At 46.0% G+C, this 21100-nt stretch overlaps 1 protein-coding gene and 1 pseudogene across 6 annotated transcripts in view; one reads left to right on the plus strand and one right to left on the minus strand.

The window, feature by feature from the left end:
* Window positions 1-457: 457 nt before the first annotated feature.
* Pakap (paralemmin A kinase anchor protein) overlaps window positions 458-21100 on the plus strand; it is a 466751-nt gene continuing 446108 nt past the window's right edge. For 5 of the 6 annotated variants that reach the window (XM_063287308.1, XM_063287309.1, XM_063287311.1 and 2 more), the window contains exon 1: window positions 507-816. In XM_063287308.1, coding sequence (XP_063143378.1) covers window positions 812-816 — 5 coding nt within the window. In that variant the 5' untranslated portion in view covers window positions 507-811. Of the gene's footprint in view, window positions 817-21100 lie in introns of all 6 variants that reach the window. The other variant, XM_063287310.1, reaches the window with a different exon arrangement.
* Window positions 4849-19257, minus strand: Smarce1-ps8 (SWI/SNF related, matrix associated, actin dependent regulator of chromatin, subfamily e, member 1, pseudogene 8; annotated as a pseudogene).

A 21100-nucleotide genomic window follows, 5' to 3' on the forward strand; every position in this document is an offset into this window, starting at 1 on the left:
ATTACCACAGGGTGGGGCTGAGGTAACTTGGAAAATCATATCCAATATAACAGTCGTTCAAAACAGACCAGGGACATTTCAAGACTATTTTCCAGGCAGTCAGGAAATCGGAGAATATGGAGTGACACTGAAAAGGGCGTGGGGTCGCCCAAGTGGAAACACCGCATGAACTTGCCGCAGCGCAGCTGGAGTTTTTCCCTGGTACCTCCTGCAGATGCCGGCTGCGCTGGCACAATGGCGTTTCACAGTCCCAGACAAGCCTCTCTGGTAGCAAGGCTTGCTATTTTGCAGAGGCCAGAAGCCTCCTGTAACTTCTAGGTGGCGACAGCTGCCACCTTGCCGAGAGGACTCCTCGTTTCCCTACGGACCTTAGGTAGTGCCACCCGTTGCCACCGCCCCTCGCCCCCTCCCACGCTTCTCCCGGAGCTCCGCCCGGCGCCGCCGTGGATCCCAGGGGAGTCGCGGGCGCACCTGGAGCCTCAGGCGCCTGGGGGACTAAGGCGCGGGGTGGCTGCCTCGCCCGGCGCACAGCTGGTGGCGCGCTCCCTTTAGGATCCCCTTAAGTAAAGAGGCTCGGTCTAGCGCCCAGCGAATAACGCTATCCAATTGCTTCCCGTTTTATTCGCAGGCTGGGATCTGCGAGAGCCTGAGCATTTTCTTGCCAGTGCTCCAGGGGAGGAGGGAGGCGGGCGGGGACCGGGGGACGGCTTGACTGCTCCATCTCGTGCGCGGCCAGAGCGCCCCGGCCCTGGCAGAGGCCAGCAGCGCCTGGAGCCCCGCAGAAGCGCGCAGGGCTGCCCGGAGCCCCGCGATGGAGTGAGTATCCCCGCGCCGTGCGCCGCTCGCTGCCTCTCTGGGCATGTTGCCATGGTGACCGATCCCCGCTCATCTCGGTCCAGCCTGGGTGTTTAATTTCAGTCCAGTGTGTTCGTCTCGATGTTTCTAAAGCAGCCTCTGTGGAGCGGGTATGAGGCAGTCTTGAGCTGGGGGATTTGTGCCACTGCCTTAGGGGTACATGGTGGGTCATGTTGTTAAGGAGCCAGACCTATTCTAAGCTTCTCTGGGTCTTTGCCCCGACCTTGCCATTCTTGGGGAGTTGGCCTCAATAGCCATTACTTCCGATTCCAACCATGTCAGCATTATTAGACTGCAGTTAAGAGGTGTGTGTGTGTGTGTGTGTGTGTGTGTGTGTGTGTGTGTGTGTGTGTAGGGGGTGTCACTGCGGATTCGAAGCAGATGTGGTTCGATACGAATGGTGTGATGGAAGGATGATGAGTTGTAGGAGGTGTGAGGCAGAACTGGCTACTAGAAGCCACCAGAGGACCCCAAATAATTGATTTGCTCTTGGGGTAATCGGAGAAATGAGACAGAAACGTCCTCGCGGCAGTTCGAGGTTCAATGACAACGTTGGGCATCGCCCGCATTGCATGGGAGGGTGGGGAAAAGATGGCCTGGAGACAAGAGAGGCGGTAACCAGAAAAAGACACAATGAGGGCTCCGGGTGTGGACCCAGACTTTGGATGCTGGGTTCTCTCTTTGCATCTCCGCGTTCCTGGTCACTCTCCTAGGCAGATACTGCAGCAAGGTTCCTGTGATAGGCATCAGCCTGAGGCTCCAAGAAAGCCAGCAATTACCTCTTTGCTCACTTGGTCAGTTTCTCCCTCTCCCTCTCTTCCCACCGATACTCACTGACTCCGAGGCCGCATGAAATAACATTTCAGGTTGGAGATAATGTCATGTTTTCAGATACTAAGGTCTCCAGGGCAAACCCCCAAACTCGGGATTCAGCTTTTATTTTCTGCAGAGCCAATTGTACAGAATGCAATCTAATCCTCACGCGGTGGAAAGGAAGGAGGAGTGAGAGGTGGTGTGGTGTGTTAGGAGTGAGCTGGAGCGTGTGGAAAATAGTTCTTGGCTGGCAACAGTGTTAGTTGATTTCCCTTGCCACAGTTTTAATGCCCGTGAGCCTCAGTTTCCCCAACTGCACAGCAGGAAAGATATTCCTTATTAGTTAGTGTTACTGAGAGGACCGGATAATGTTTGCTTCTCCTTCGAAGGGCTTTGTAAATTGTGAGAACAAATAGAGGAGTTAGAGGTTAAGAGCTGGTCTCCAGAGTCGGGTTGTCTGGAACTGAGTCCTGTGACGCATTGCTGAATAATGGCAATCTCTTTGGTTTCGTTTTCCCACCTGGAAAATGAAATAATAGTAGGCTGTTGTGTGCAGGGATTTCTTTTTCAGTAAAAATTAAACAATTTTTATACATACATATACATATATAAACACATGTATGAATATGTACATAATTCATTCATACATAACTCATACATAATATATACATGCATACACATCTTAGAATAGACCCAGGACAAAGTATGCTTAATAAGTATCCCCTTGTGTCTGTAAGTAATATTTATTATTATTATAGCTGCAGTCCCAAGCTTTCCCTGTTGGCAGTTCACAGGGTCTCAGGTTGGCAGAAAGCCAGTTTTCAGACAATTTTCATAATGTAAAATATTTATTTACCCATTTTGTGTGTGCATCCCAACATAGGCATAGAGGTCAGAGGTCAGCCTGAGAGGGTTGGTTCTCTCTCTCCTCTGTGTGGATCCTAGGACATTAGGCTGGGCAGCACATGCCTTTACCTGCTATGCTAGCTTTCCAGACCACAGATAATCTATAGAGAAACACAATGTCCTAAGGGCAACTTCCTACTGCAGTTCCCATGACGACACTGTAGAAGTGAGTATTGGGTTGAGCTCCTACCATTCAGTACAGAAACTGGGCAGCTTGGCCTCTGGAATGCTTCATCCCCACGGGTCACATTCTTCACTGTGGATACCGCCCTTTCCAAGGGGTTGAATGCTGGCCCGGTTGTCTCATAGTGTTGGGTCCATGGCAGCCTTTTTCTGTTGTGTGAGTGAGGAACAGTGACTTCCATCCCCACATTAATGTGTCTGTCCTAGACTTAGCGTCTTAGTATCTCCACAGCCGTGGCTCAGACCCTGCAGGGGCTCCCTACTGTTTTCTCCTGGTCTTAGCTATTGTTAGTACCAGGTGTGCCTACTTCATACTCCTCTTCCTCCCTGGGTATATACAGTGTCCTATAGACTCTGGTCAGTCTGGCTTTTTCACCCCATGTGACATTTGAAAGTCCCCCTTACCTTCCCTCAGACCTGCCTAACTTCCAGCTGTCTGTCTGCCATACTTTCTTCACTTCCTTAGTGCGAGTAACTTTCCACTCTTTTCTTTCCTTCACAATACTACGTTTTTCTGGGTCTAACAAAACTTCTCAACGACCAATCAAGCCCTGCACTTGGACCTCTCTGGTCCCATCCCCTCAGTCCCACCCCAGGCGGCCAGGCTATTCTGGAGTTGAGTGAGATAGTCCCAGTCCCCTTCACTTACTCTGACCAGCTTAGATTTGTGAAAAAACCATGAAGAGAGGGAGTGCATTTGGATTAGTTCCTTCATCTCATCGGTGGATATTTGTTGAGATTAGCATTGGTCAATAAAACAGTCATGATTCTCGTGGCATAAAGTTCAAAGTCATGTAAGGGTAGACGCTAGACAAGTACGCAGCTATCTGATGCAAGGTGCGACACATGCTGTGAGAAAAAGGGATGCAGAGGGATGAACGGGAAGAGCATGGGGGGTTGGATCAGAGGCCAGAGAAGCCTCCTTGAGAAATAGGTATTTAACATGAGTGCTAAAGAAGGGGTAGAGTTAGCCCAGTGAGGGATGGAGGGAAGAGCATGAAAGCAGCATGTGCAGAGGCCCGGAGGCAGGAGTTATCTGGCTATGTTGGAAGAACTGAAGGAATGGTGTGTGTGTCGGAAGCTCTAGAGAATGAGTATAAGATGGCCCAGGGATAAGGCTGAAGAAAGGTGTGAGTGTGACTGTGTGTTTATGTAAGCGCTTGTGTGTGGTGTGAGCATGTGTCGACATACGTGTGTATGAGTGTGTGTGAGTGTGGATTATGTAAGGGCTTGTGTGGTGTGAGCATGTGTCGACATATGTGTGTATGAGTGTGTGTGAGTGTGGGTTATGTAAGCGTTTGTGTGGTGTGTGTGCGCACAGGCACTCGAGTGATGGTTTCTCCTCTACTGTGATAAAAGTACGCAGACCAAACTGATTGAGGTGATAAAGGACTTAGGCTGGCGTATAGTTTCAGCAGGGGATACAATCTATCGTGGTAGGGTAGGCATGAGGACAACCTGTCACATTGCATCTGTCGCCCAGGAAGAGTGAGAATAGCAGGTTGGGCCAGGCTATAAACCCTCCAAGCTTGCCCCATCAAGGCTCCTCCTAAAAGTTCCATAACCTTTCCAAACAGCGCCACCACCTGGTCATCAAGTATCCAAACACACGAGTATTTCACACGCATACCAACCACAGCAGGGAAAAACTAAGTACTCGATACTTCTAAGACTTCAGACTTCATCCCGAGTGTTTCAGAGGGTTGCTTAGGGCAATGATAAAACCTCAATTCTAGAAATTGTATAAAACTTTTTCTTCTTCTTCAGGTACTTAAAACAGGGAACTTAGAAATGGTCATGGCCAACTACCTGAAAGCTCTAAGTGTCTGCCCCAGGAAAGAGGACAATCAATTTAAAAATATGGCTGGTTGTGTGCCAGAGTTTCATAGCCTTAAACAAGCCAAGGTTGTCAATGAAATGAAACTATATGGGATCAAAAGGACCTACTCATTTATTCATGAGCGTCATTGGTTTTGGCCAAATAATAGCTTCTTAATTTAGATAAGAAAAGGCTCCATGGTACCTAAGCAAAGTGGGTAACCAATCACTGAGTTTAAAATTTTCCTGGCTGTAATGCTCTTCCCTGGATGTTTAGATCTGAGAAGCTTCACTGCGGTAAGCCAGGGACAGGGACAGCGGGGTCTGTGCGGTGCTAGCACTTGGGTGCAGTGCATTACATGTCAGGGGTGGCGGTTCCTTGGTTGTGGCTCTCAGTGGCTTGAGTGTGAGGTGGATGTGGCTGGGAGAGCGCTCTGCAGTCTTCAAGCTTGCTAATTTGATGCCGCTCTTGAAGCTTTGCCTCACACTTCTCTGCGGCAGTCTACAAAACAGCGTGGGATCAGAGAGGCATGAAGAAATCTAACGTGGGCAATCTTCAAACTGTTGCCGCCCCTGCAAACACTGAGGCTCTGGTGATGTCGAAGGCAGCCTTGGGCTCAACTGACGCACCCCATCCACTCAGTCACAGGCCTGTGAGTTTAAAGCACTCTGAGGAGATCATAAATCAACCAGACTTTGGAGAGGCATTGTGGAAGGAGAGAATGAGACACTCCTTTGTCTAGGCTGACTGAGACTCACTGTCCAATATGCCTGGCCTTGAACCCACAATTCTCCTGCTCCCACCTCTTGAGCTCTGTACTCACAAATGGGCATCCCCACATTTGGCTTAAAGTTGAGTTTTGTGAATGAACAACTCCAGATCAACCAAACCGTGTGTTGGGGACATAGAATCCCAAGTTCAGGACCGGAGTCCACTCCTTCCTCTCTTTGTGCAGCCACCAGTGTTTCATGAGCGTTTGCTTAGTGTTTTCTCTGAGTCAATGCTATGAGAGGTAAACTGGAATAAATGGCGACAAATCTCCATTGGCCCTGTCTTCAAGGAGCTCATGGGTTAGGCTGCATGTGATGATAGATGCTGTGTAAAGTTAGAAGGGTTTTGCTCTCTAACCCTGCCTCCTGTGGAATGTCCTGTGCTCAGTGCATTATGGGTATCCGACATGTTAGTGCTTTACTTAGCACGCACAAACCCCCAAGCTTGACCCCCCCCCCACCAAAAGATAAGTGTGCAAGTATTTTAAAAGTTAATTTAGGGTCATAAACAATTAGAAGGCCACAGGATCTGTGGTACACACATCTCCATTTTCCATTCTTTGCTTCAAATCTCAGCCTCTGGAAGCTATTGTCATTAACAGCTTGGAGATGTCCTCCCAGGTAATTTAGATGCCCACGACAGGGATGTGTGTTTTTGTGGGTTAATTCTCCCTTCCATCCACAACCTCCCTGTATGTTTCTCCATAGCTTGCGTTTTATCTTCAAGTTATCTTGTGCCTATTTTGACATAGCAGTGTATCCACGTTCACTTCGTTGGCACCCATTAACACGTCTGTTTTACTTTGGGAGTGCGGATCGACTACCTCTCTTCATTGGAGATAGGCTTTGCTTCTGTGTCTTCCTGTTAGGTTCAATGCTACAGTGGACATTTTGGATGCTTCAAATGTGAATCTGAAAATTGCTTTCTGGAAACGCAGAGTGGGTGAATGAATGTGCATATTATACATTTTGTCAACTACCATCAAAGCCTCCAAAAAGGCTGTGCCACTAGTCAAATTCGTATTGCCACCGTGACGTCAACGAGCCTTTTGTATGTTGGCATGGGTGTGCATGGCGTCGGCTTCCTGGGAGTATTGTTGCTAGGGGCAATGATCTTTCCTGAGCTGCTTCTGTGAGTTTAGTCTTTGGTTGAAAGATTTGTTTCCAAGCAAGATTCAAAGGTGGTACGTTTCTAACCCAACCCTATTCCTTCCACGAATGAATGCACTGACTGTGTATAAAGTCTTAGTATCACAGAGCTATGGATGTAGCTCAGTTGGCAAAGTCCTTGCCTAGCATGCAGGAGCGGTGTTAAATCCTCAGTAAGGCATTAAGTAGGCCTGGTGCAGGCGTGGTGCTACACATCTGTGAGATTGAGGAAAGAAGTTAAGAAGTTTAAAGTCACCTTTGGCTTCATAGAGAGTTCGAGGCTAGCCCGGGCTACCTGGCACCCCGTCTAAAACAATTAGAATCATGTCTTTCCCTCTTGTAATTCTATTACATGTTGCTTTCTGGTGCTCTGACATAAATCACTGCTGTAGCCTGACTTCATCATTGTGAGTGGTCTGTCTCCTACCCTCCCATACTCTTGTAAACCTTTTATGCTGGTAAAATTACTTTTAAGCATTGAAAACTTTAAAGCTTCACTGTTGTATTTGTCACTTCAAGTTACTATGTTAGGTTTTCCTGGAAATTAGTGACTCCTTTAATCTGAAGCTTCATTCTTTCCATTTGTGCATTCACTTCTTTGCTTGTTTTAGTTTTTGGAGACAAAGTCTCGCTATGTAACCCAGCTTCGCATTATACTGTGGTTTTGCCCAAACTCGTCCCAAGTTCATGATCCTTTCACCTTAGCCCCCGCGTGTTGGCATTGTATCTGTGTGACATCATTCTTGATGGCTTCCATACATGGAGATAATTTTTATGCCTTCCAACATACAAACATCTGCTTACTCTGTTTTCTTTTTTTAGTGATTGCTGTAATCACAAACCTATTGTCATCATAAAACATCATTGTGGTGGTTTGAATAGGGATGGTCCCCATAGACTCTGTAGAGGAATTTTAATACAGCAACATGGCTGTTCTGGCAAGGGATCATATTCAAAGAACTTCTAGGTCTGTGTGATCAAGCTGGAATGACACACTTTTAATCCCCCTGGTGGGAGTACGACACACCCTTAGCACAAACCTTAAATCCCAAACAACGAAGATAAAGTTAGTTTGTAGAAGGAAGCACCATGTTTGAAAGTAAAGGGCAGACAAAGTGACTAGTCGGAGGAGAAAGGCTTGACAAAATGAGTGAAAGACAGAATATGCTTAACTCTTATGAGAACAGACAGGAAAGAGAGGTTACTTGAGAGCAGCACAGAGTGAGTCAGGAGTAGAGGTCAGCTCAGTGTGTGGAATTCAGTCAGTTTTCCCAAGCAGATCAATTCATTGAGAAGCTGAGAGAAGCTAGTTAGAATCAGTCAGCTTGGACCCTGACAGCCAGAGTTCAGATAAAAACTAGAAAGGGTAAGTTTATTCACCATTAAGCCTCTGAGATGACAATTACGTGTGGTGAATAAAAGAGACATTTACAGACTCATGTGTTTGAATGCTTGGCCCATAAGGAGTGGCAAGGGTATGGCCTTGTTGGAGTAGGTGTGGCCTTGAAGGAAGATGTGTGTCACTGTGGGGGCTGGCTTTGAGGTCTCCTATGCTCAAGCTCCATCCAGTGTGGCCCACAGTCTCCTTCTGCTAGCTGCAGAACTCTCAGCTCCTTTTCCAGCACATATCTGCCTGCATTCTGCCATGTTTCCCACCATGAAAACAATGGACTAAACCTCTGAAACTGTAAGCCAGGTCCCGTTAAATGGTTTCCTTTATATGAGTTACTGTGGTCACGGTGTCTCTTCACAGCTATAAAACCCAAATGTAGCCTTCCATAAATAGTTCTTTGCTTGATTTACCTCTAAGACTTTATTTCACTGAAAAGTCGACTGATTCCAGACACTTTCTCTGTAAGCCAGCATTTGTTTATTGTTATCCTAATGCAGTTTTTGTATTTGTGGTGATTTTATGGTTACTTTCAGTTCTTTCTTAGCTCTGCTACCTCACTTGGCACTTCTTTCTTTACTCTCATCTAAAGATTAATTTGTAAGGTCTTTATTTATGTGTGTGTGTGTGTGTGTGTGTGTGTGTGTGTGTGAATGTTTGCACATGTGATGTGTGAGTGTACTCTTGAGTGAGTGTGTAGAAGCCTACAGAGAGCCTCTAATGTCCTCCTCTGTGATGCTCTCTGTCTATTCTTTTGAGGCAGCGTTTCTCCCTAAACCTGGGCTTGCCTTTTCTAAGCTAGACCAGAAGCCAGCAAGCTCGGTCAATCCTCCTATCTTGGTTCTCAGAGTTGGCATTAAAGGCATTTGCTACATGTAACCTAGCTTGTTACCTGAGTGCTAGAGCCCCATTTCCATGATTTGTGGAGTGAAAGCTGTTAACCACTGAACTGTCTCTCTAGCCCTGAATCTGTTTTTCTAAAAGGCCCATAATTTTACAAAGAATGGTTTATTTGGTTCGTGTATTCCTTACACTGTGCTCTGAATTCCCCATGTCTACTCCTTGCTTGCAATTCTTCTCCTTTAAGAATGAATCCATGCACAAACATTCAAGCACGCTGAGTGCTTCGTCCTTATTGCTTACAAGTGGAGCAGCTTTCCCAGGAAGAAAGATGGAGACAGCCATTTTGGGAAGATAGGAATAGATTAGATATTTTTGTCTCATGACTATTTCTTGTAATTCTATCATGTCTTTTTGTTAAAAACAAAACAAACAAATCCTCATAATGAATGATCAGACGATGTGGGTCACGTTTTCTGGCTGGCTCCGTGGACATGTTTGTGTGCAGCAAAGGTAAGGCTTTGGTTCTTATTTATTACCTCTTAGTTGGTTCCAGCCGGCTCCTGTGTTGCTTATTTTTCTCTCTGCTGTGATAAAATGCCTGCGAGAGGCAGTTTGAGGACAGAGGACAGTGAAGATTATTTGGGCATAGCTTGAAGGTGCTCACTACTAAGGCAGGAGTGAGGGGTGGGTGCCGAGGCAGCTGGTCACGTTTCATTCACCACTAAGAAGCAGAGAGAGGTGAATGCTGGTGGTCAAGGAAAAGCTTTTCCCTTTTTATTCAGTTTGGGAGTTGTCTTCATTAGGGTTTTAATTGCTGTGAAGGGACACTATGGCCATGGCAACTCTTATAAAGGACAACATTGAATTGGGGCTGGCTTACAGTTTCGAAGGTTTAGTCCATTATCATCCTGGCAGGAATCACGGCAGGATGTGGGTAGACACAGCGCTGGAGAAGAAGCTGAGACTTGGGTCAGCAGGCAGCAGAGAGAGAGAGTGAGACACTAGGCCTGGTTTGAGCATCTGAGACCTCAAAAGTCCACCTTCAGTGATGTACTTCCTCCAACAAGGCCACGCCCACTCCAACAAGGTCACACCCACTCCAACAAGGCCACACCCACTCCAACAAGGCCACACCCACTCCAACAAGGCCACACCCACTCCAACAAGGCCACACCTCCAGTAATGCTGCTCCCCATGAGTCTATGGGGGCCATTTTCATTCAAACCATCACAGGATCCCAGCCCATGAGATGGTGTCCCCCACATTCAATGCAGTTCTTCCATCCTCAATTAAACATTTCTGGACATACCCTCACAGACATACATGGAGGCGTGTTTCTGTAGCAATTCTAAGTCCCATTAAGTTGGCAATGGAGTGCACTCATCATAGCATCTATGAGGTGACAGAGGGGACATCATCAATCAAGGCCATTGTGATTCCCTTGATTTCTGCCTTTGCATGTTTCATCTGTGGTGAGCTTTCAGTTTTCAGTTCCATTCACACAAAGAGCGTAAGCTCACAAGTCCCTCTGGAAGCCATTACTCTGTCCTGAAACCAGCTTCTCCACACAGCTTACTTCCCACTTTGCCATGTCCTCCTCACCATTGCAACCGCATGCTTCCCCCAACCCTCTCCTTACCAGGAGAGACGTCTGAAAACCCTTGGGGGGGGCTTTAGAAAAACATACTATCTTTTAGATTTGTTCATTGGGTAAGCAAACATTTTATTCTACTGGAAGATAATTTCATACTCCGTTATTTCAGAATCCGAACTCTACTCATCCCATGGGAGATGCAACTTTTTTTTTCTTTTTTTCGGAGCTGGGGACCGAACCCAGGGCCTTGCGCTTGCTAGGCAAGCGCTCTACCACTGAGCTAAATCCCCAACCCCGAGATGTAACTTTTTAATTTCTCACTCTTTAGTTCATTTCTGCGATTCTGGGGAGATGCAGAGAAAAATCGCCTGTGCGACATTTCCTAGGGGATGTGTCAAGAATCTTGCATTCCTATGAAATAATATTTGGGGCTATCAAATACTGTTTTTACTGGCAAGTTCAGTTATATATTTATAGGTTTCTATGACAAAATAGTTCATGAGTGAAGTGGCAAATTCTTTGCAATGGAAGAATCTGGAAAAAGTGTGCATGATAGGTACTCTCCACCTGACATTTCAAGTCCATGCCCCGCCCCACACATATGACTTAGCACCCTATGTCTTGGACGCAGGCCATCTGTGCATTCGGCCATCTTGCTGTTGGGTCCATTAGCAAAAGGCACTAACAGGGGAGTCTCATTAAAAGAAGAATTGAGGTGGGAATCCTTAACACAGGGCCACCCTTCCTGCAGGGTGATAGGCAGGCCCATGCTTCTTTCCTGCCTCCGGTCTCCCAACAGCTCCTGCTGAACATCTTCCTGCTCTCCCCTGGGGCTAGGCGTGGCCATGGCTACCTTTCCTGCCTTTCCCGGTTCCCTTGGATTTCTCTGCCTTTGCCCCTTGTAAATAGGCTCTTCCTGAAGCTTGCCTCCACCTCTCAGTGTGAGGATGTCATCTAGTTCTAGTTGGAATCCTCAACAAGAGTGTGAAACAGTGATACTCTGATGCCTTCCAGAAATACAGTTCATAATCACCGCCTGGGAGTTGGCCGAGGTTGTTTGCGCATGCGTTCTGATGGCTGGATCTCTAGGCTACAAAACCGGACGGGAATCTTGAGCACTGTTCTGAGCAAACTCAGCCATGAAGAAGCTCCAGTTCCAGAGGATTCCAAAATACTCTTTTGCTTCCTGTTGAAATGAGCATTTTTCTTATGACTTATGATAAAAGTTTACCCAATTTGATTTCCTGAGAGGAAGAACTATTTTCTTTATGAGCGGGCTTAGAGTCTTATTTAAAGAGATACTTCATTTCTTTATAGGAAGGAACCTTCCTAGTTAATATTCTATTTGCACAAGTGCACCTTCATAGTGTTTGACCTACTGTTTAAACATAAATATAAATGAATGTTCTCTAATTTGGTGTCAAGTTAGTTATTTCTTCTTTTTACATTTATTATTATTATTGACATAAGCTTTTGTTTATGTAGCCCAGGTTAGCCTCAAGCGTAATAATTTCCTACGCCTGTCTCCTGAGTGGTAAGGTTGTAAAAGTATCGGTTGCTCTGTTTAGATTTATCTTGTTTAATCTTCTTTTTCAAAGATAGTCCTAAAACATAAAATGTAGACTATTGTACAGAAGTATTTTCACACGTTCTGAATAAAGGAACTATAAATTAAGGGTGTTATTTTTCCATCTTTTTTTTAATATAGCATTTTCTACTTGGACCATAATTTATTCAAACTGCCTGTTCCACTTCCAGAACTTCCCTTTTTCTGTTGTACTCATCACCCCTTCAACCCATTACTTCTAAACGCCTACTGTGTGCTAGGCACTGTGCTTATACCCATGACACAAACATAAAGATGATACCATCCTTGCCTCCACATTCCAAGGAGAAACAAACACGAAGGATTAAGTGACAACACCAAGATACGCAGCATCCTGAAGACAGAGAAAAGGCAATGGGATTCTGTCAGAGGCTCATGGGGCAGGCACAGGAGCTAAAATGAGTTTCGAGTGTCCAGGGATGCTGAGAAGATGAGAAATTTAAGCCAAGCTCTTGCTTAGTGCCCCAGATTGTCACAATGGCCTTACCCTTATTTATAAACAAGTATTTTAGCCAGCATTAAACAGAATTTGAAAAATGGACTTAACCTCCAACTATTATTTTTGTTTATACTGAGTCTTCTGCATGATTCCTTTCTGTGGGAGGTGAAGAATGCCTGCCCCCTTGAGGAACCAGAAACAGATGACAGTGCAAACTGGAGTCATTAAAAACAGAGGTGGGGAGTGGGGAAGGCAAATAAAACATAAAGCAGAAAAATAGAGGTGGGGGATTTTCTGGTCACTACAAGAAGCTTGGTAGAGAGGCAATTTGTTTTTGAAATCACATAAAAAGCCTCTGATCTCCCTTCTTCTCCCTTCCTCTCTCCCTCCCCGCCCCCTGTTATGCACATATGTGTGGGTGTGGGTGCACAGCCTGGGTGCTCAAGCTCGAGTGTCATCCTTGGAAGACTGCCTGCCCATTTCCTTTGATACAGGGTCTCTCATTGGCCTAGAGCATGCCAATTAGACTAGACTGGCCAGTAAGACCCTCTCCTGTTTACACCCCAATATTAATGCAAGTACAGGCCACCATACCTGGCATCTTTTACATGGACTCTGGGGATCAAATTGAGGTCCTTGTCTTTGCAAAGCAAGGACTTCATTGACCGAGTCACCCCACCTGGCCCCCAAACCTCTAAGCTTTTGAAAGGCATCAAAACTGCCAGAGTGTTGCTATGATCCCTTCCGAGAAGCCACTATGAGCTTGGTCTGGGAAGAATTTTAAGATCTCTGTATTCTAATACAGACCTTACTTCTTCTCTTCCGGGAGGTGGTGCAGAACATTTAAAATTAATGGCCTCAGCAGTCCCCATGGGCTCCTGTGGGGCTCTGTCTGGATCTTGACTCAGAAAGGCCTAAATTTCCCTCTTTTTTTCTCATTTATCTTTCTCTTCAGACGCTGGCCAGAGCCCAAGAATCATTTCTATGGAACATCGTTCACCTTTTTCCTGAGGTTCCTCTCCTGCCACAGGCCTGACCTCCATGCCTAACTTGAATGGCATGGTGCCCCCTGCTCCCCCAAGTTTCCAGCTATGAATTTGTAATAATTTTATCTCTAAAACAAACTAACAAAGATCAGCGACAAGGAGAATAGGAGCTCAGTCCACAAGACAGCACCTATGTTAGTATGGCGTGCACACAGCACCTGCGACCGTGTCAAAAGGGGAGTTGTGATTGTGTGGGTCTGGGATTGGCCTGAGATCTCATCTTCCCAACATACATCTTAAAGATGGCAGTGCTGCCTTGGTGGTGCTGCTCACAGTGTAGAGACACAATGCAGGGCTGTTTGTGTGAACACTCCACCACTGGGCTACAGCCATCCCTAGGACAGACAGCCCCACCCCAGTACTGAGTATTCAACCCTGAGCTTTATGCATGTTAGGGGAGCATGCTACCACTGAGCCATAAATCCCAGTGTAGGGCTATTACAAAGCAGGAAGCAGAGGGCCTCTCCATCCCTTATACGTCCTTAAATAAGCTTCCAGGTAAGGGCTTTCACTAACGAATTGAAGTCCAGTGACTCGAGTGTGCAACTAACAAACGTACAAAGGGAACCCTGCCTCTCCCTTTGTGTGATGGAATTGAGCAGAGACTTCCACACGAGCTGGTCCAACAAATAGATATTTGTTTAGAATGTCAGAGCAGTACAGGGTGTGTGTTTGAACCATTTCCAGGGTAGGTGGATTTGTACCTTTTAAAATATGAGTGTGACAATTTTTGTGGTCATGACCTTTGTTTTTCTGGATCCTTTCTTCTATATTTAAAAAAAAATAATGGGTGAATCTAATCATCTGTGATCTCATGTCTCCACAGGTCAGTGGTGTCCTGGCGTAGGTGTCAAGATATGGTCATAGGATCAGGAGACCCTGACACTCTGCTCTTTGACTCAGATTGACACATTTGAGGACCTTAATGTAAAGAAAGCAGAGTCTGTCCTAGAGGAAATTCAAGTACTTTACAGCTTTGAGTAGCATTCTCATCTCTGTGTCCATGTGTGTATTCACATGAGCACGTGCATGTGCATCTGTGCGTGTGTGTGCACATGTGCTTGTGTGCGAGTGTGGGGTGTGTGTGTGGGGTGTGTGTGTGTGTGTGTGTATGAACGTGGAGACTGGAGGTGACATCTGGTAACTTCTCAATCCCTTCTCTATCTTACATTATGAGACTTGGCTTCTCATTGAACCTCAAGTTCATGGGTTGGCCCCTCGGATCCTCCTGCCTCCAGTTCTCCAGCTCAGGGACTCTAGATGCACACCGCCACATCTGACTATTTATGTCTTGTGCCAGAAATTTGATCTATTTCCATGTTTATGGGACAAGCCATCCCCCCAGCCACTCCCCGTCTCCAAGCAGCTTTGGTCAAAGGAAACTTCTGGGAAAGTCTAATTAGAAAGGCCACACAATCTGACTCGTGGATGGAGGATGCCTGGCACAGTGAGGATGCCACTCCACCCTGTGGTGGCTGAGACTTGGTGGTAACTGGGCTGAAGCTATGACAGTAAGGATGGTAGGAAGGAGTCAAATGCACTGTGGTCTCTGAGTCGAGAATTCGGAACTGGTTGCACAATGACAGGATGACATCGCTGACACAGTGGCGGGGTGGCACTGCCAGCGCACTGCTGTTGCTGAGGGAACGTTGGGTATTCAGCTCATCTCGTCTCTCCAGCTTCCTCTTCCAGATCTTGTAGTCGCATTGTCAAGCACTGGGTTTGAGGAGCTAAGTGGCCCCTCCCAATGCTCTTCACTGATACGATGCTGACCTAGAACAGAGTCCATGAATACCCGAGTCTCTATTCAGATTACGCTGTCTTGAGGCTTGGAGCTTGGGCATTGAAAATCAAAGTCTCTGTAAAGTAGATGTCAGTGAGTGGAGGGAAAGCTCGGGGTCCTCCAGGCTGGCTTCCTTGTGGCTCACTACCCACACAGTTTCTTCAACACTCTGAGACTCCTTTAGCTTTAGGATAAAACTCAGGCATTTGTTATTTGCAATTCTTGACTCTTCCCTGCTTTACCCCATAGCTGGGGCCTCTCGTCTAGGCTGTGAAATATTATGAGAGATTTCTTTTTTTCTTTCCTTCCCATCCCCACTTTTTTTTTCTTGAGAAAAGAGAATGCTCAGTTTCTAAACCACTGGATCTCTGGGTTGAGAAGAAAGTGTTCCTTACTTGTGAAAAATTAGCCAGTGGCTTAGTCATGGTGTGTGTGCGTGTGTGTGTGTGTGTGTGTGTGTGTGTGTGTGTGTGTGTGTGTGATCAACTGAGGGTCATGGGAAGGGTCTGAGAAACCAACTAGGAAGAAATGGACAGAAAGGAGGAGAGGGAAGTTTACCTATTAGGAGAGTTAGTATGTCAATTAGATTTTAGGGGACTGAGGTGGAGGCAGGGGACTGACAGTTTGCAGTTTTCTGTGGCTCTCAGGAAATCAGGAGGTAAGTAGCTCTATCTGGCAACCAGGAGGTGGCAGCGGAGGTCACAGCGAAGGGTTAGACTTGGAACATTGTAAGACTGAGCTCTCTGCTGGCTGGTTTTATGATGATACAAGCTAAAGTAATCTGAAAGAAGGGTACTTTCATGTAAGAACATAACTTCATAAGATTGGGCTGGAGGCAAGCCTGTAGGGCATTTTCTTAATTAGTGACCTATGGAGGAGGGTCCATGGGAGGTGGGTGGTGCCCCCTCTGGGTCGATGGTCTTGGTTCTATAAGAAAGCAGGCTGAGCAAGCCAGGGGGACAAGCCAGGAAGCAACACTCCTCCATGGCCTCAGATCCTACCTTCAGGTTCCTTCCCTGCTTGAGTTCTTGCTCCGACTTCCTTTAACGATGGACTAAGATATGGAAGTGTAAGCTAAGTAAACTCTTTCTGCCTCACATTGCTTTGGTCATGGAGTTTCCTCACCACAATAGCAGCCCTAAATAAAACAGAAATCGGTATCAGGGTCATGAGACATTGCTGTAGTAGATCTGACTGCGTTGTTTTGGTGGGTTGTGGAAGGACTTTGGAACTTGGGGATAGAAAAGCCACTGGGTGTTGAGAGCTCTGCCGGGTGTATTCTGTAGGAGCTCTGAAGGTAAGAATATTGAGAGCAGTGCAGAAGACGGAGGCCGGGCTTGTAGAGTTGCAGAGGAAAGCCAAGACTCTAACCAGGTCCTTTGTGTGAAGACTGTGTGAGTCTGGTTAGCCAGGGCTGAAGGATTGGCTGTGATTACCAAGATACCAGAACCACTAACATGAAACCCGTGGTTTGCTGGGACAACGGGTACTGACGAGCTGGGGCTGAAGACTCAGCTCTGAGTAGAGCCCAGCATCATTAGGGTAGAATCTTCTGGAAAGTATTTACTCCGGGTCGGCAGCTAAGCTCTGTTCCAGAAGTTCCAGGTACTTCACGCTGGCCGCTGATCTTCATTACGTGCAAGACTCAACCAGGTGGTCCTGGCTGCGAAGGCACGAAGGGGTCATGGAGAGCGGCGGCTGAGGCTCGGCACCACGGACCATGCCCAGGAGAGGTTGTTGGTGAAAGTGCAGGCCGATTGCAGCGGGAGACCCCAGCATTTGGAGATGCCAATACCATGGATGATCGTCAAGAAGAACCACAGCAGGGGAGTGGAGCCAGCCTGAGCTTGGAAGACTCGCTGTGCACGCTGAGGAGGGCAGAGTCAGAGAAGTGACCCACGCCCATTAGATGGTTTGCTATTTCCACAGTCGGAGTTTCGTTTTGCTTTGTTCGGGTCGTAGCTGTCCCCTGGTTCTTCCTCTTTGGAGTAAGAAAGCATTTTAAGATTTTTACTATTTGACAAGAGCCCATAGTTGAGAGATTTTGAACGTCTAAAGGAATTTTGGAGTTTTGCAAACACTTTGGGTTTCAAAACAGATTTGGGGTGTTTTAAGAGACTTTGACCTTTTGTTTGAATTTTTAAAGATCGGGACTTTCAAAACCTGAGCTATTTTATATTGTAATGTTCGTGTTAATGCTCGATCTTGGGATGAACAGGACAAGAAAGGGTATGGCTTAATAGTGATGTTTGTGTGTGGTGCTGCTTAGTTTATGTCAATTCGACATCAGCTGAAGTCATTTGAAAGGAGGGAAAGTCGTTTAAAAAATGTTTCCACGCATCGCTCAGAATAGCAGGCTTTGCACCTTGCCTGGGTGGCGGGGACAGGGGTGAGCTGGCCCTGAGGATGTGAGCACTTAATGGACAGCCAGATGCAAATTCTGGAAAGGGCTTAGTCCTATGAATGACGTTCAAGGAGATTAAGCAATTAAATTAGGGGGTCTCGATGGGAATTGAGGTCCTTTTGCTATTCCAAGTGACAGTAGTCTATGATGTAGAGACAGGTAAGATTCAAATTGATTAATACATTTTTAATCTTTTTTATTCAATAATTTTGACCTTTAACCTTATGTTCATCTCCATAAGAGGCTTTACTAAATACCATTTTAAAGAAAAAAAATACCCCGTGTATTTCATTTAAAAAGTTTTAGGACAAAAAAAATAAGGCAACACTTACTCTTGGCTTCTCGTGTGGGGTCTGAGGGCGGCTCCCCTATGGGTGTAGTGATGCTCTGAGCTGGTATTACTATCACTGGTCCCTTCTCCCTCTGAGCTGTCAACCCCCTCCTACCCACTCTCCTTGTCCTCAGGAGTAGAAGGCCTTCTTCACCCTTCTGTTGGGTCTCTGCCACTTCTTCAATGCGTGTCTCCTCTGTTTCCATCAGATCTTCTCCTCGTCCTTCTCCTCCTTGGCTTTGTTCACCACCTGCTCTTTCCCGGGGACGATATTGCGCTGACTGGGTTTAGCTTGCTCTGCTGTCTCCTCCTCCCTTCTCCTCCTGCCTTTTGCAGGTCTGTTCCTCCGCCCATGCAATCTCAGCTGCAACTTTCTCCATGTTTACCTCCAACTTCTGACTGCACGGCCTTTAAGTTCATTGTTAGAGTAGTCCGTACTTTCCAGGAATTCCTTCTTCTTTTCCTGGTGTTGCTCCTTTATCTGAAGAAACTCGGCTTCTAGTTTCTGCAGACGAACCATTAAAGATCGGACCTGTTGCTTGAGGACCTGTATTCCAGCTGCTGAGATGACTGACCGCACGCCAGGTACCGCACGCCAGGTACCACACGCCGGTTGAGGATCTCACTGATGAGGCGGGGTTTCTCTGGAAACGGGCGTGGGCTGTATGCTTCATTGAAAAGCCATCCCCATAATCATCTGGGTTCTTGGCAGGCTGAACGCTCATATAAGGCTCCTGTTCTCCATGTGAGACCGTCACTGTTGCCTTTCTTCCTCTCACGCAGTGTATGCACGACTTTTTTGTATTAATATATGCAAGGTATGCAGGGCATTACAGCAGGCCTTCCCAGAGTCACAGCACTCTATCTTTCACGCTTTGTATATTCATTTACCTCACCACACAGCACCGATAATCTTGCCAATCTCTCACAACGTTAGGTCAGGATTGGAAGCCTTTACTTGGTCCCAGAACCTCATACTGTAGCTCACGTAAGGCATCAGCCGCTTCTCTGGTGGCTTTGGGGACTTTGGAATTGCAATGCCAGAGGATGGCTGACCCAGCTTCTGGTGCCTGGGTTCTCTTCCAGCCTGTAGTTGTTGTGAGATGATTGTATGGATTGTATCCAACAAACCATGGTCTGCTGGGTCTTTGTGCTGCAGGAGCTGGTGGGTAAGAAGGTCTTTTTAACATTTTGCAAGATTAAGTTCTCAGTTCCTTAAGAATGAATCTGAGACACGGCAGCCCCAAAAAGTCACACACAACTCTAGCCCCCTTCCCTCTGTCCCCTAATGATTAAAATTAAAGAATGATTATGGTGTATGTACCAATAATGTTTTTATCTCAAGAGACTTAAGAATAATGGAGTTAGCACATTCAGTGTCCATTCAGAATATGTGGGGTGTCAGAAATAGAAGCAGTTATGTACAAAAAAGTCTACAGCAGCCATAATATAAAAGGGGAAGCAGTCCCTTCAGAGGCAAGACTAGGGTAATATTTTTCATGTCATGATTTTGTTTCAACGCAGAAATTAAAATTTCAGGCAAACAGTCAAATAAGAAAATGAGTTTGCTAGGAAGAAATAACAGTGTTGTTATTGGCTGAGGTAACAAAGTGACTAAGTGTTTAGCATTTCTAGATCTATAATAAGTATACAAAAGTTTCAATTTAAGTATTCTCTCATAGTATACACAATATAGAATCTACTGTGTAATATAAAATGCAATTTCAACAAAAGTAAAAGTACTTGTAGACAAATGTGTAAGATTTTTATGTAAGGAAAATAACTTATTACAGTTTATAGGTCAATGGTTAACTCTGAGAACCTCCCAGTGGACAAAGGATACTAATCAAAAGGTGTTGACATTTGATCTGACTTAGCACTCTATCCACATCCAAACACATGTTTTATATCCTAAATATGGTAAAAATATGATATAACGGCGTCTTTGGCATGAGAAGGACGGATTGTTTCAGAGAGTAGGATAAACCAGTAGAACTATTTCTACTTACGTGACATTAGCATGTACTAAGTGTATGGTTTCCCATGGGACTGTGACACTTTGAGGTGTACAGTGACCAGATCAAGATAGGTAATTAGTCCATTGAACACCCCAGACATCTGTCATTTCTTTGTGGTAGGGACAAAGTCCCCTCTTTTAGATTTTTTGAAATATATACTAAACTTCTTGCTACGTGTGGCTCAGGCTGGCTGGAAACTTGCTAGATAGCCCAAGCTAGCTTTGAATTCCCAGTCTTCCCATTTCAGACTCCTTAGTGCCGGGATCACAAGCACACACTATCACGCCCACCTAGCCGTAAGAAGCTATTTAAGCTGTTGTAACCTTACTGTGCGGAGAACCTCTAGGGCTCAGGACTTGTCCCTGACTGAAGTTTAGAACAGCTCACTGACTCTTCCGAGCTCCCGTCCTTACTGACCCTCCCCCACCCACTCTAATCTTTACTTCCGTCTGGTCAAGTGATTTCATTTTCCATAAGTGAGTGAGAATATGCACTGTCTGCCTTTTAGGCTAAGCAGAAATTTTAAAAAGAATCTAATTTTTCTATTGTTCCCCCCCCCTCCTGAGGATATTTATGCTATAGTAGGAGTAGGAGTGCTTGTCTCCATGTGCAGATTGCACCACAGTTGTGTCTGCTGTCCAGTGAGGCTAGAGTGGGTTCAGATCCCCTGATACTGCAGTGGCAGGCAGCCGCGAGCCTCCGTGTGGGTACCGAGACTCAAACTCTGGTCCTCTGCAGGAGCAGCCAGTGCTCCTAACCCCCAAGCCACCTCTCCAGCCCCAGAAGCAGAATTCTAAAATACATTTGTCGGGATGTCATACAAAGGCTGCACAGTAAATCCCCAGAACACATGCAAATCAATGTGTTTTAGGGCATTCATCGCTGTCAATTTTACAAGACTTTAACAATCCTAAAGTACCCATGCTCCTTCCGCTCACCCCTGCGGCCCCAATTTCCCAGCCCACGACTTAGGTGCTTCCTATGAAACAACGAGACCGTCTGATCGAGTGCGGCTGGCTTCTTTTTCTGGTCCTGGTGATTCTGAAGCTGAAGAATCTCCCAGGACTTCATCTTTCTTTGACGAATAATACCCCACTACATAGGCAATATGACTTTAAATATTGAACACTTTGCAAAGATGTGAATCAGCT

The sequence above is a fragment of the Rattus norvegicus genome, chromosome 5 (assembly GCF_036323735.1).
Source record: "Rattus norvegicus strain BN/NHsdMcwi chromosome 5, GRCr8, whole genome shotgun sequence".
Taxonomy (NCBI): domain Eukaryota; kingdom Metazoa; phylum Chordata; class Mammalia; order Rodentia; family Muridae; genus Rattus; species Rattus norvegicus.